General features: G+C 39.5%; 1 protein-coding gene across 2 annotated transcripts in view; it reads left to right on the forward strand.

Annotated features, from left to right (window-relative positions):
• unkl (unk like zinc finger) overlaps positions 1–16,708 on the forward strand; it is a 179,468-nt gene that overhangs the window by 57,022 nt on the left and 105,738 nt on the right. For both annotated transcript variants that reach the window (XM_059979675.1, XM_059979676.1), the window contains exon 4: positions 15,717–15,850. In XM_059979675.1, coding sequence (XP_059835658.1) covers positions 15,717–15,850 — 134 coding nt within the window. The remainder of the gene's footprint in view (positions 1–15,716; positions 15,851–16,708) is intronic.

A 16,708-nucleotide genomic window follows, 5' to 3' on the forward strand; every position in this document is an offset into this window, starting at 1 on the left:
TACAATTAGTATTATCGTAAATGGTCTTTGGCCCAAATTGCAATCTGTCCTTTCCAAACAGAACAGCTTATTATGTCCCAAAATCAGACCTGGTGGAGGTTAGAATAGGAGACCAGGATTTATATCATGCATTCTTTTTTTTCTCTGGACATTCCTATAAACGTATGTGGAAGAGATTTTATTGTGTAAAATGCGAGCTGCTATTACCTACACTACTGAGGGACTTAATGTGTGTATAGCAGAAAGCTATTGTGGATGAAACTATTTCAGTAGTAGTCAACCTGTTTTGTTTAAGTGGCAGTTACTCACTACTCACTTATCAAGGAGTTTGGAACATTTTTACGGCAGTGCCTTGACACCCTCCGCAGATTTTTCTAGATTTCCATCAGCTCAACCACTCAGTAAGTGACATTGTTATCTTCACTGCATGGCTTATTCTAACTCAGTTGAAAATCTTTTCCCAGAGCCTGAAAAGGGGATTGATAGATCATATAAATCAAACATGGTATGCCTCTGGTTTATCACAAGTTTGTGAGCAATATATGATACGTATTTTTCAAAATCCAGGGAAACTCTTGAAGTTGGAAGGATCTCCTACAGCACCCTCTGATGGACTGTTCATGCATTTACAGATGGATTTCATAGTACTCGGCCCTCCTTATTCACGAGAGATTGGTTCCAGGACCCCTCGCTGATACCAAAATTCATGGATGCTCAAGTCCCTTATTCAACCTGTCTCAATGCGGTAAACCTTAGGACCCAGCGGAACCCAAGACCTTATTTAACCTGTCTCAGTGCGGTGGACATTAGGACTCAGCGGTAGAGATCTGAATCCGCAGTGTTTCTGTTCACAAAAATAATCACGATTACAATTGAAAATAAAGTGGAAATAATGAAGCGATCAGAAAGAGATGATAATGCCATCGGTCATTGGAAAGGTGTTAGGCTATGTCAGTCAACAATCAGAACAATTTTAGAGGATAAGGTGAGAAAGGCTGTGCCCCAATGAAAACTGCAATTATTACTAAGTGGTTTAATTATTGGGTTTTGGGTTTTTGATCCTCCACATCAACCCGGCACAGTGGAGAGCGCACTCTATAGTAATCTCTCACCAGATTGAACTCGGGAACTTTCCGAGCCCGGCGCTAAAACATACATTCTTAAGTGTTTTATATGCATAGAAAGGTAAAATATATACTTTATACGAATGCAAACATTTGACGAACTGGTGCTAAATAATACTGGATTTACCTGTTCCAACTTACTTAGTAAGAGAACTTGCAATTTTTTTTGATCCCGATCCATGATAACCCATGCGCATCCTCCCGTATACTTAAAATCATCTCTGGATTACTTATAATACCTAATACAATGTAAATGATATGTAAAATAGTTGTTATACTGCATTGTTTAGGGAATAATGACAAGAAAAGAAGTCTGTACATGCTCAAACAACAAGTGCTGGAAGAGCACTTCCTGGTTTTAGCAATTCGCGTTTGGTTGAATTCATGGATGCGGAATTCGCGGATAAGGAGTGCCAACTGTATTACCTTCATGTGAGTGATATAAATATGATTTGGTCATTATTGATGTTTTTTTTTACGGTGAGTTGAAGTATTTCCTTGTAGAAAAAATGATGCAGTTACAGTAGCTGAATGTTTATTCAAGGAAGTCATCCCAAGGTTCGGGATCCCTTGGAAACTGTCTAGCGATAAGAGTTCCCATTTTACTGGGAAGGTAATAAAAGAAGTATGTAAACCTTCATAGATTGACCAATATTTCCATTGTATCTACCATCCTCCAGTCAGCAAGCTTAGTAGAAAAGATGAATGGAATGATTAAAAACAAGCTTAGTAAAATGTGTGAGATTGAAAGTTAATGAGGCAAGTTATCTTTTATTAATCTAAAGAAATGCCAAATATGTGATAAACTACAAAGACAGCATGATGGAGACAGTGAAAAGTCCAAAGAACAAATCTTTGTATTAAGTTAATGAGTGAAAAAAACATAATATGGATTGTATGAAGTTTCAAACCAAACTTAAAAACAAAATGGAAAAGCGCTGCAGCAACTTCAAATGGGCGGTCCTGCTTGTGACACTACTGTTGGTGCTCCACCCTGGGAAACACCTACTTCTGAAGCTCTGCCCAAAGAATTACTGCTCACATCAATTAGTCTCCCTGTACAGTGCTATGACTCAAAATTACAGGACCCCGGGAACAGCAACACCATCAGAACTCCCAGGTATTACAGAATGGACATGACATGGACTCTGCAGTGACCCCTAGTGACTTGTAAGAATGACAGTGAAGAAACAAATAGATTGACAGCAATGTCAGATGAAACTATTGCTAATTAATGTATTGATAAGCTAGTAGCAGATCAATCGACAAATGCTGAACCACTCAACAATCTGCTAAGGACAAGAAATGCTCAGACGACCTGCTGGCTCTTAATGAAGAACTGAAAGTATTTTAATGTTTAATGGTAACAATGTACTGTGCCTGCATTAAGAATCTTCAATGCAGCTGGACAATTCACTCTGTATCTCAATGAGAAACACATGATAGCAGTCTTAATTCAAGAGCATGGAGACAGACAGCATCCTGTTGGTTAATGCTCTGCAAACGATTTGCTGTACACACTGGCTTCTTGAATGATTCAAATGGTTGCTTTTGGAACCAAGGGTATTTTTCAGGTAACATGCCACTGCAACTGAAAGGTGGAGCAGTAAAGGTACATGTACAGAACTGACAAAACCCAGCCTTTCCCTTCAGCTAAATGCCACTTAATAGGTATGTTACTGGGGAAGTAGAGATACCTGTGGCACTGGAAGGGCTGCTGTTATCTTGCCTACGTAGTGCACCACTTGCGACACTTAGCATCACTATTTCACCATCCTCTGGTCTGGTGGCTCCAAAGGTCCATAATAGAGGCTGAGAGATTTGCCTTTCTGGGATATGGGAAAGGATAGATTGTCCTGGGAACTGATTAACATGGCATTGTCGAACTCCAAAAAGACAAGTGGATTTGGTTACTGGAAGAATGGCAAGTAAACTAATTAAGCAGACTACCAGAATGCGTGCAGTCTTTGAACTGGCAGAGGTAAATAACACACACAAAATGCTGGAGGAACTCAGCAGGTCAGGCAGTATCTATAGAAAAGAGTACAGTCGGCCGAGATCCTGCAGCAGGACTGGAGAAGAAAAGCTGAGGAGTAGATTTAAAAGGTGGGGGGTGATGGGGAAACTCAAGGTGATAGATGAAACCAAGAGAGGGAAGGATGAAGTAAAGAGCTGGGAAGTTGATTGAAAAAGATTTGGGGCTGGAGAAGAGGGAGTCTGATAGGAGAGGACAGAAGGACCTGAAAGAAAGAAAAGGGGGGTGGGGTAGCACCAGAGGAAGGCAATAGGTGGGCAAGGAGTTGAGGTGAGAGAGGGGAAAAAGGGATGGGGAATGGTAATGGGGGGGGGGGCATTACCGGAAGAGTTTGAGAAATTGAGGTTCATGCCATCTGGTTGGAGGCTACCAAGACAGAATATAAGGTGTTGTTCCTCCAACTTAAGTGTGGCCTCATCACAACAGTGGAGGAGGCCATGGATAGACATATCAGAATGGGAAGTGGAATTAAAATGGGTGGCACTTGGGAAATCCCGTTTTTCCAAGCAGATGGAGCGTAGGTGCTCAGTGAATCTCCTAATCTATGTGGGTGTCACTGATATACAGGAGGAGGCCACACCGGGAGTACCAGACACAGTATATGACCCCAGCAGACTCACAGGTGATGTGTTGCCTCACCTGGAAGGACTATTTGGTGCTCTGAATGGTAGTGAGGGAGGATATATAGGTGCAGATGTAGCACTTGTTCCATTTGCAAGGGTAAGTGCCAGGAGGGAGATAAGTGAGGAGGGATGAATGGACAAGGGAGTCAAGTGGGGAGCGATCAATCCCTGTGGAAAGCAGGAAGTGGAGGGGAGCGAAAGAAGTGCTTGGTGGTGGGATCCCATTGGAGAAGGCGGAAGTTGTGGAGACTTATGTGCTGGAAGATGGTGAGGTAGTAGGTGAGGACAAGAGGAACCCTATCCCTAGTAGGGTGGTGGGAGGATAGGGTGAGGGCACCCATGCATGAAATGCAACACACTCCTCTGCCCTTTGGAAATTATCCTCACTCTGAATAATTTCTCCATTGGTTTCTCGCATTTCCTTCAAACAAAATGTGTCGCCCTGGTCACTTGCATGGGTCCCAGCTATACCTGCCTGTTTTATCAGCTGTGTGGAACATTCTTATGTTCCAAGCCTATACTGGTGACCATCCTGCATTTTTCCTATGCTACATTGATGACTGCATTGGTTCTGCTTCTTGCATCCATGCTGATCATCCACTTTGCCTCCAACTTCCACTCTGCCCTCAAATTTACCTGGTCCAGTTCCAACACCTCCTCTCTCCCCTTTCTTGATTTCCCTGTCTCTCTCTGGGGGCAGCTTGTCTGTTGATGTGTGTACAAACCCACAGACACTCATAGCTACCTGGATTATATCTCCTCCCACCCTGTTACATGTAAAAACGACATCCCCTTCTCTCAATTCCTTCATCTCCACTGTATCTGCTCTCAGAATGAGGCTTTTCAATCCAAAATGCCGAAGTTGTCCTCCTCCATCAAAGAAAGGGGCATCCCTTCCTCCACCATCAATGCTGCCCTCAACCACATCCCTCCATTTCACGCACCTCTGCTCTCACCCCCTCCTCCCACCATCCTACCAGGGAAGGGTTCCTCTTGTTGTACCCTACCACCCCACCAGCCTCCATGTCCAGTGTACATAATTCTCCACAACCTCCTCCATCTCCAACAGGATCCCACCACCAAGCATATCTTTCCCTTTTTCTACCCCTCCCTTCCACTTTCTGCAAGGGTCGCTCCCTCCAATCCTTCCTTGTCCATTTGTCCCTCCTTCCTGGCACTTATCCTTGCAAGCAGCACAAATGCTGCACCTGCACCTACACCTCCTCCCTTACCTACCATTCAGGGCCCCGAACAGTCCTTCTAAGTAAGGCGACACTTCACCTGTGAGTCTATTGGACACAAATACTGTGTCAATTACCTGGTTTAGCCTCCTGTATATCGGTGAGACCTGCTGTATATTGGGAGAGAACTTCGAGCAGTTTTTCTGCCAGGAAAAGGTGGGATCTCCCAGTGGCCACCCATTTTAATTCCACTTCCCGTTCCCATTCCAATATGTCTATCCATGGCCTATGCTGTTGTGATAAGGCCACACTTTGGTTGGAGGAACTACACCTTGTATTCCATCTGGGTAGCCTCCAGCCTGATGGCATAAGTGTCAATTTCTCAATCCACCCCCCCCCCCCCCCAAATTCACCATTCTCCATCCTCCTTTCCCTCTCTCACCTTATCCCCCCCTTCAGTTTTCACCTATCACCTTGTGTTTCTCCTTCCCCTTACCCCACCTTTTTAAATCTACTCCTCAGCTTTTTTTCTTCAGCCCTGCTGAAGGGTCTCAGCCCAAACCATCGATTACTCTTTTCAATAGATGCTGGCTGGCCTTCTGAGTTCCTCCAGCATTTTGTGTGTGTTGCTTGGATTTCCAGCATCTGCAGGTTTTCTCTTGTTTGTGGCAGGTAAGTAACACTTGTGGTGATGAGGGGTGATTGTGCTGTCTGTTTTTTTTACAAAACTATCACCGACTCTTGTGCAGTGCTAGCCTTCTTTTGCAGCAAGTAAAATAAAACTGTTATAATTGATCTACTGTTGAGTTTTTGTTGTTATAAGACATAGTGAAAAGGTGCTCAACGTCATACTTTTGATTTTATTTATTAATTGTAGGGTATACTGAAAAAGAATTCAACAAAGAAAACCTTTCATGTTTGGTAAAGTTTTTCTAGCTGTGGCCTATTCCAATAGTGGTTATGTGCGCAGAAGTGTGTTTTTGCGTAGCTGCTCAGACGCAGATTAGAGGAAACGGTGATTGTAAGTAATTGGCGAGGAAGGTCCTAGAGGAATTTTGGATGGAAAATACGAGAAAATAGAATATAATACAAACGTTCATCTGGTGCAAATGCTACTATTAATATCCTCTATTTATATATTTTGCTTTCTTTTCTATGTTGTTTTATGGTGCTTCTGATTTAAGCCTGTACTGTAGTTCAGTCTTGTTTGCTACTTTATATTTTGCTTTATTTATATATTTGACTTGAGCCAGATTTCCACAAGTTGGCTGTTGCCATGTTTATTATTATGTATAATAAGGTTGCTTCAAAGGGTGAGGATCAGCTAACTAATAGGAACGAAAAACACCTTGAGTAGTTCAATATTTTTTACAGCCATATAGTTAATTACAATATAAAATTTTTGAAATGCAAAGATGTGCATGAAATCTAGGGTTTTTTAAACTCCCAACTGGTATGAAGTCAACAGCAAGCATCTGTGAATGAAAATGAAAACCTGGAATTATCTACGGCTGTAACAGATATAAATGTCTGGATATATTAATACACTTTTGAAATTTATTGAAGGAAGACTGAAGTTCCTCCCCACTTTTATTCATCTTGAACAATTAACGCAATTTTTCAGGTTGATAGCAGCTTTAATTAAAACTCAGCAAAACTTGAAGAAAAAGTCATCCTATTTTAAACATCCATATTTCTACTTTACCCTTTTTTTTGAGCACCACACAGTGTGGTCATTTTTTTGGCCAGACTCACCATTTTCCATTATTTTGTTTTGTAAGTTAGACATGGAAGTTAAATAGGAAGTTGTGGTGGAAGCTGAAGCTCCTATCATTGTTTAATGGCAAATTGAATTAATCAAGCTGGCTGAAGTCAGTCTTATAAAACACACATCTACATCTTCTGCCTTTTCCGAATCAGCATTTCAATCCAATCTGTAAATCGAGAAGCCTTTGAGTCTGATCGCTGTATCTGGCCTGCTAGGAGAAAGTTGTGTCTCATTAGACATAGAACACAACAATCTTTCATTTCCCTCTGATATAGGAATCTTGCCCTCAGGTCCTTGTTTTGTTTGCCAGTGACTGCACATTTGCTAACAAATTGCTAGATAGAAGGGGGCCTCATCCCCCTATGCTTCACCCTGGGTTGGAGTGTCCCCCCTCACCACCACCACCTCGCTTCCGGTCATGGTTATGAATCTGTAAAGGAGTTCTATATGCTTGGTTTGCAGCATCCTTCAGAGGATTGTGAAATCTGTAATCAATTTATATTGCTTAAAGAGAAATTACATGTTGCAAATTGCAGTGAGAGTAATTCAAAAGAGGTATATTTAGAATTACTGTACATAGCCCAAAGAACATCAGCATGGTTCACTCGCACCATCTTGATGTTCAGAAATGGCTTCAAGCACTGGATCGTTCGAGAAAGAATAATTTAAGAATGTATTCACTATAAGAAAAGTAGGATTTACAATTTGGCTTGACAGTAGTAGGAGAAATGCTGGAATCTTATTTAAGTAGTAGTAATCGGACATTTAAAATGAGAAGTGTGAATAGGATGTGCAATAATGAAGGAAAAATAATGTTTGACAATTCTGTGCTTCTGAGGTTTTAACTGCCATAGGTAAATGTGAATCATTGAGTACTTGAATACTCATAAAAATTTAAGTAAGTGAAATGCTGCCACGCACAAAGCTTTTGTTGCCATGCGGCTGAAATTTTCTTCTATAATATTTTGAAATTGTTAATATAATTTTGAAATCATGTTAATATAATTGTGAAATGCCATGTAATTATGTTAATGAATATATCCATAAATTTTATAAATAATAAGCATTCCACAACCTTTGAAACATTTTAGAGCTTCAACATATTTACATTGTCAGTGTTTCAAGTTACAACACTGTTACAAATTATTACAATAAACACAGAATTAAAGCCGGTAGCTCATTGTTAATAAACCACCAGCCTGCTGATGTCGACGCTGTCTAGTCAAAACATTTCACTTTTTCCATTCTGCCCATCAGTTATTTTGATTGCCTGAGATTGTTTACTTGTGTTGTGAGTTGTGGTTTGTTTGTTTGTATGCTCTGTAAAATTCTATATTCTGACTTGGGAAGTTATCTTTAAAAAAATCATAAGGTAAGATTTTTAAATTAAAGAGTTGTTAGATCAAGGTAAAAATTCATTTCTGTAGAAGTTTTGACCGGTCATTTTATTAAAATTATAAATATTTCACTTAATTTTTAAAAAAATTATTAATGTTAATATCTGAAGGTTGTCAAAAAGAAAAACAGAGGGTCAAATGATTTGAAGATAAAAGCTTGTATAAAACTTAAGGTAGCTTTTGGAACTCATAGATACTGAACAAAAGATAAAAATTGGCAAAACTTTTACACATCTAGATACTGGCAATGTTGTACTTGTACGGAAATGAAAGTGAGGGGAGACTTGTGTAGTGGAAAAAAATGGAAAGAATAAAACAACATCTTAACCAGAGAATTCATATAGATTGAGGTTACCAAATCATGCAGTTGGAAATCTGAAATTATTTGAAATTAATTGAATCTCCAAAAGAGCACGCAGCAAGAGTGAAGCAAGATGCTTTAAAGAAATCTAACTCCAATATGGTCTGTGGTAATTGATGGCATTATCTTAGCAATTAAAATTAATGCTACTATGCATTCTGTGCAAGAAATTCATGCATATGTGGCCAGTTATGTAAATATATCAGAGTTGGCGCAGCAAGAACTGTTTGAATTTGTTGGGTGCATCAGCTCTGTGCTTCAGAAACATAATAGAAGAACTGCAGAAATCTGCTTTCTGTACACTAATTGCTGATGAAAGTACAGACATTTCTGTGGAGAAAATGCTAACTTTATATTTTAAGTTTTGACCAGCAAATGATACTGTTGTGGGTATTTTGAAACTAACTGCATGTGACAATATCACTATTGTTGAAGCAATAAAAAAGATTATATCAATAACAAAATCTAGATATTGAAAAGATGATGTTTATGTCAGACAGGGCAAATGCTATGCTTGGTGGAAAAAATAATAGTGTAACAACAATTCTTTGACAAGAAATAAAATATCTCTCTGAGCAATACTGTGTTGCAAACAGAGAAGACCTGGGATTAGACAATGCAGGGAAAGAAGTATCAATTATGCAAGATATAGAAACACTGCTACCGGCCGTGTATATAATGTTGTGTTGATTTTTTTAAAAGCTAGAAGAATTAGCTAATGTAACTGAATGTGATATGTCATTTAGACCACTAAGTGAGGTAAGGTAGCTGTCGAGGCATTTTGCTGTTTCTGCTTTAATGAGGAATTATGACAGTTTGATCCAGTATTGCAAAGAGCAAGTCCATGAATTTAACAATCTGATCAGCAATTACTGCCTGATAATTTTAACCAATCCACAATATTGACTGAATTAACTGTCCATAACAATGTTTTATAAGATCTGGCATCTCTTTATAAATTCCTTCAGAAAAGCTGTTTGAATACAATTGAAGCACTGCAGTTTGCAAAAGCAATCATTAACAAGTTACAGTCACAGTATCTTAGCAATACCATTTATTAGAGTGACAAAGTGAAATAACTGCATCTATGAGTTCTGATGTCGATACTGCATTGATTCAGTCAACGTGTGTGTAATCACTTGGATAATAGATTTCCTGACAATAGGTTAAGAGAATGGTAAGCTTTTGACACTGTTACTATTGTAAATGCAACCAATTTTGAATTTCCAAATGACTGACAAAAAAGAATTCAGCTACTACAATACAACTGCAATGAAAGCATTACCTGAAAAATATCACAGCAGTACTGTGATTTCAAATTTTTAATTTTTGAAAAAGTTAAGACTGGTTCAATTAAGATGTTCTAATATGTTGAACTATGTGCTTAGAAGCAAAGAATTTTGAAGAACTGTCAATTCATGTTGATGTTGTTGGAACATTTCAAGCTTCTAGTGCAGTCTGCGAACGTGGATTCAGTCTTATGAATTCAATGAAGTATAAATCCAGTAACATCCTGGAAGTAGAACATTTGGATGATCTAATGAGGATTAAAGTGCATCTTTCATCTGGATGAAAAAATTAATCTGGACAGTGTTTTTCGGCAATGGATATGTAATAAAGATACAAGAAAAAGTTTATGAAATGTGAAAGCTTGCTTTGTACTGTATTTTGTTATTCCATTCAATTAAGAAATAAAACCAAAAGTATGTGATTTTTTTTTCAATTTTCGTTCTAAATATTCTGAGTATACATATTACAAAAAACATTTAAAGTGCCACACAGGTTTAAGGCTAGGTAAATAAATAGAATCTGGGGAAAAAAGGCCTGTTCAGAGCAATGGTTACTCCGCGCAGCTGTTAAAAAAAAGATGAGAGCGAATGTTGGATGGAAAGCAGAATAGAAATAGTGCTGAGAAGCTTTGACTATTGGGATGCTACAAAGATCAGTGCTACTGTCAGTTTTTCACATTGTATCAATTTAATGAACAACATATCCAAATTTGGAGATTATATAAAGGTAGATGGCATTGTTAATTAAAGGAAATGCCAGAAATAGTCAGGTCAGGAACATCTATGAAAGAAGAACAGAGTTGATAATTAGACTGAAACCCTTTTGATAGACTTTTGGAAGGGATTTGTAATTAATGTATAGCTACAGCAAGTAATCAAGATGACAAATGTTAAATTCTCAACTTTGGAAGTGGGATCTCCCAGTGGCCATCTGGTGATGGAGCGAAGGGTCAAACAGATTTGATTATAAGAAAACAGGAGTCTTGCTCCAATGTGGGGGGGGGAGAGGGTTTGGGGTTCTACCTTTTTAACTGTCACTCATTATTTGGGGCACACTTCTAAGAAAAAAATTTAGGATGTATATTGTGTACATTTCACTACATTAAATGGAAGTATTGAATTATGTCGTCCTGGTGAAACTATATGTAGCCAAATAGTTAAGGTGTCGGTCTATGAAGGTCGCTAGTTCAAGCCTTAGTTGAGGCAGTGTGTTGTGTCCTTGAACAAGGCACTTAATCACACATTGCTCTGTGACAACACCGGTACCAAGATGTATGGGTCCTAATGTCCTTCCCTTGGACAACATTGGAGACTTGCAGCGTGGGCAATTGTAGGGCTACCATACAACCTTGCCTAGGCCTCAGTCATCATCGAAAATCGATGGACAGCCGAAGAGAAGAAGGATATGTGGTATACAGGCTTGTCTCCCTATCCAAGGAAGGATATCATTGTAATCAAAAGATGGCTCACCAGATTGACTCCAGCGATAATGGGCAGCACACACAAAATGCTAGAGGAACTCAGCAGGCCAGGCAGCATCTACTGGGGAAAAAGTACAATTGACATTTCAGGCCAAAACTGGTTTCAGGCAGGACTGGGGGTAAAACTGATGAGTAGATTTAAAAGGTGGGGAGAGGGGAGAGAGAAACACAAGGTGATAGTTGAAACCAGGAGGAGGAGGGATGAAGTAAAGAGCTGGGAAGTGGATTGGTAAAAGAGATTTAGGGTTGGAGAAGGAGCAGTCTGATGGGAGAGGACAAAAGGCCATGGAAGAAAGAAAAGAGGGGGAGGGAAAAGAGGACGCAATGGTGGGGGGGGGGGGGGAGAGAATCATTACCAGAAGTTTGAGAAATTGATGTTCATGCCATCGGATTGGAGGCTACCCAGGAGGAATATAAGGTGTTGTTCCTCCAACCTGAATGTGGCTTCATTGCAACAGTAGTAGAGGCTATGGATTGACATATGGGAATGGGAAGTGGAATTAAAATGGGTGGCTACTGGGAGATCCCACTTCTTCAGGTGGATGGAGCGTAGGTGCTTGATGAAGCAGGCTCCCAATCTATATCGGGTCTCATTGATATACAGGAGGCCACACTGGGAGAACCAGACACAGTATATAACCCAACAAACTCACAGATGAAGTGTCGCCTCACCTGGAAGGACTGCTTGGGGCCCTGATTGGTAGTGAGGGAGAAAGTGTAGTGGCAGTTGTACCACTTGTTCAACTTGCAAGGGTTTGTGCCAGGTGGGAGATCGGTGGGGAGGGACATATGGACAAGGGAGTCACATTGGAGCGATCCCAGTGGAAAGCAGAAAGTGGGGGGGGGGGTAAGGGATAGATGTGCTTGGTGGTGGGATCCCATTGAAGATGGCGGAAGTTCTGGAGAATTGTGTGCTGGATGTGGAGGCTGGTGGTAGGAGAGGACAAGAGGAACCCTATCCCTGGTAGGGTGGGGTAAGAGCTGATATGCATGAAATGGAAACTGTTCCAGGGATAGTGGTTTTGTTTGAGGAAAAATTAAGCAAACTGCATTTAAGCTGTCAAATTTGAGGAATGAGAGAAGATCTCATTGGAATGTGCAGAACTCTTTTAGATTTGACAGGGTAGAAGTAGGGTTGGTGTCCTTAAAATGAGACATGGTACTCTCCAAATAAGGGGGTAATTCATTAGAGACTAATGAAACGTGACTTCTCTTTCCAAGGAGTTTTAACAATTTAGTAGCTACATACCTTCAACTTGGCAGCCAATAATTTGTTAGATGAGAATCAAAAAATTTGAGGTTTGAGCAGCAAAGTTGTGTTGAAGTGAATCATCGTACTGAATGGCCGAACAGGCTGAGAAACCTCCTCTTAATGTTTATATTTTTGTAGATGCAGTAAATGCAAATGAAATAATATAACTTTACAACTATATATATGATAATTTGAGCTCTAGAAGTATCTATACATTGGGCCAACCTGTAATTGTACAGCTGTCACATATGGAAAATTTACACATGTAATACTTTTCATAGAAAGTATGACAAATGTAGTCCAGCTAATTACTGTTCCAAATGGCAACATACCAGTTGCCCTCTGTGGGGAAAAGCCTATCCCTCAGGTCCCCTTTAAATTCTTCCTCTCATCTTAATCTTGATTTCTAATCTTATCTAGATTTAAGATTAGGCCTCTATTTTTAGACCCCTTGGGCCAGAAAGACGGTGACCATCTACCTTATTGGTGTCTCGTCTCTCAGCATTTTATAAATCTGAGATCGCATCTTTGCCTCTGTTCCAGGGAAAGCAGTCCCAGCCTTTCCAGTCTCTCCTTATATGCTAGAGTCTTGTAGTCCTGCAACATTCTTTTGCAGCTTCTTTTCTGCACCTTCTCTAGCTTAGTCACACCCTTTCAATGTTATACACCCAGAATTGCACAATAATTTGCAATTTCACCAACATCCTATACGAAACGTGACATCCCATCTTTTGTATTCTTTGCCCTGTCTGATGAAGTGCAGCTTGCCAAACAATGTCTTGGCTACTTGTTCCACCTGTATCACCATTTTTGGGAAAGTTTGTGTCTGTATCCCTTAGTTTTTCTGTTCTTCCAACACTCCCTGGGGGGTCCTGCCTTGGTTGAACTAACTAAAATGCATCACTTCACAAGTCTGAGTTAAATTTCATCTGTCATTCCTGTACCCATTTTCCTAATTAACTGATATAAGCAAGCTTTGAATTCCTGCAATAATAGATGGGTTTTCACCAAGAAAATCAATATCCTGTGTACTGTGGTCATCAAGTCATGTTGTAATCAACCAGTACGTTTTACTATATGCACTTTTTGGTAAGTAGTGTTGCAAGAGTAGGTGCTTTTGCTTTGGAGAATGCTGCAGAATATATGGTATCTTTCTCGTTGGAACCAAAGTACTTCTTTGTAAAAGATATAATATATAAATTTAGTTAATTTCTTTGGAACTGACTGAGTATTTGACTTCAAAAGTAGCCTTGATTTCTCTTTCCACAGAATTTGCCTGAGCTGCTGAGGATTTTTACTTGTTTGTTTTCTTTTTATTTCTGATTGGAGCTTTTAGAGGTTTGAATTTCCATGTATCTTTTGTAATGCAGCAAGAAAAATGCGATAATCTGTCTATAAACTTTAGTGGCTCTTTTAACTAAAATAGATGTAGTGGCTCTGATTTGTTTTTTACATTGAACTCTGTCTCTAAATGTCACCAGTCCTGTTCAACAATATTAAGATCAGGATTTAGAACATAGAACATAAAACATTACAGTACAGTGCAGGCCCTTTGGCCTACCATGTTGTGCTGATCTTTTAACCTATTCTGAGATCAATGTCACCTTTCCTTCCTACATAGCCCTCCAGGTTTTTTTTAATCTTCCATGTGCCTTTCTAAGAGTTTCTTAAATACCCTTAATGCATCTGTCTCTATTGCCACCATTGGCAAGGCTTTCCTTGCACTCATCACTTCCTGTGTGTTTTTTTTTTAAAAACTTGCCTCTGACATCCCCCTTTCCTCCAATCACCTTAAAATTATGCCCCCTCATATTAGCCATTTCTGCCCTGGGTAAGGATCTCTGGCTATCTACTCTATCTATGCCTCTTGTACACCTCTAATAAGGTGCCTCATATCTTCTTCCTTTCCAAAGAGAAAAGCCCTAACTCACTTGATCTTTCCTCATAAGACATGCTCTCTAATTCAGGCCGCATCCTGTTAAATCTACTCTGCATCATTTCTGAAGTTATCCTTCCTTTGATGAGGTAACCTTAACTGAGTACAATTTTCCAAGTGTGGTTAAACAAGGTTTTTACAGAGTTACAATCATACCTTGCAGCTCTTGAACTCAATCTTCTGACTAATGAAAGCCAATACAGCAAATGCTATTAACTTTTGAGGTATCTATGGATGTGGACCCAAAATTTCTCTGTTCCTCCACACTGTTAAGAATCCTGACATTAACCCTGTATTCTGCCTTCCAAAGTGAATCACTTCACGCTTTTTTGGGTTGAACGCCATCTGCCACCTCTTGGCCTAGCTCTGCATCTTGTAAATACAACAACATTTTACGTTATCCACAACACTACCAACCTTTATGTCATCTGTAAACATACTAACTCACCTTTCCACTCTCTTATCCAAGTCATATAGAACAATCGTAGAGCAGGAATCCCAGATCCCTATGGAGCACCACTGGTCACTGACCTCCAAGCAGAAAAATCTCCATCTATAATCCAGCTTCAGCTTTCTATGGGCAAGTCAATTCTGCATCCAGACAGTCACATTGCCTTGGATCCCATACCATCTGACTTTCTGAATGAGTTCAGCATTTGAATGATTGCAAACTAACTATATTTGCATGGAAATGGTTGTCAGAGATGCTGTTACATTCTGTTGAAAATAAAATTTGTTTGAGGTTGAGATCTTGACCAGTTAGATGTATATTGGTAGGGAGTGATTTTATTTTACTTTAAGAGCCTTTGTAGATGTTTTGGTTAAAACGCTTGGAATGAAAGAACGTGGATTCAAGTTTACATAAAGTTTTTCTGTAAAACTTTGATCTTTATTCCTCTCAATGCTGCCAATGTGTTTTATGTTATAAAAAATACTAAAGGAAAATAAGTTGGTCTGCCACTAGAGTAGCTTCTGATCGGAGTTTGTGCAGTGCAGGTAGCTGTCCATTTGATTGAGAAGCATTATACAGAAAGCTAAAGGAAATATGGAAGCAAACATCAGAGAAGATTGCTACTGTGGAATTTTAGGTTTTTGAAAAGAGATGAGAGATTTCTAGTATATCCTGCAAACTAGTAGGATTATACTTACAATCACCTGCTTATCATTAATGTATGTCTGCATAATTTCACATATGACACAATTGATATTTAGACCAGTAGCTGATGTATGTCTTAATCCATTTTCTTAATAAGCGTTTTTCTTTTATAGGGAACTCCAAGCACAAGAAGCATTGCAGAATGGCCAGCTCGGAGCAGGGGAAGGCCTTCCTGATCTCCAACCAGGTGTGCTGGCTAGTCAAGCCATGATAGAGAAAACACTATCTGAAGATCCAAGATGGCAGGGTAAGGATAGAGTGATCTACATGTGAAATATCACTGAAGACTTGGTTCCTTAATCAACGAGTGTCATGTCTTTTCAGATGCTTTTCAGTATTTCAGTAGGTTTGTTTAAGTGTTCAGCCTCTTGTGCAAGAGCAACAGAACAGCTCCCAAGTTATATAATGCTTTAGAATATGAGAAAGCACATCAAAAAAGGTATCAATGAATCAGAGTGATAGAGTTAGTAAGCACAGAAGTCAGTCTATTTGCCCTTTGGCTGTCGTGTTGCAGATCGTAATACTGTCTATGCTAAATCAGTTCTCCAGCTGATGGTTCATGTTCTGAGCCATGGTACTTCAACTACTTATCTAGAAACTAAAATATTGTGAGTATCTGCCTACACATTCCTTCAAGCCATACGTTCCAGATTTCAGCAACCCTCTGAGTGGGGGAAAAGTCTTTTAAATCGCCGATAAATTTCTTTCCTATTTGTGGCACATAGTTTTGTGTACCTCAGTCAGATCTCTTTCTTCACCTTGTACGCCCTTCTTGTTTCTCCTCATCACTGATGGGTTCCTTTCCGACCAATGTCCTGGTGAATCTCCTTTGTATCTCATCCAGAGTAAACATCTTCCTTAATGTGATCAAGACTGCCAACACTATATCAGTTGTGGCTGAATGAATGCTTTGTATGACTGTACCATAATTTCTATGCTTTTATATTCTTTACGTTGTCTAATGAAGACAATAATTCTATGCAGTCTTAACCACCTTATCTGCCTATGCTGCTACCTTATGGGTTCCTTGGACATGGAAACCAAGGGTCATCTGTTTCTGTACCGTCTGGGATAGAACCATTCACTGTGTCTATCTTGAGATTTT

This window comes from Hypanus sabinus, chromosome 9 (genome assembly GCF_030144855.1).
Source record: "Hypanus sabinus isolate sHypSab1 chromosome 9, sHypSab1.hap1, whole genome shotgun sequence".
Lineage (NCBI taxonomy): Eukaryota > Metazoa > Chordata > Chondrichthyes > Myliobatiformes > Dasyatidae > Hypanus > Hypanus sabinus.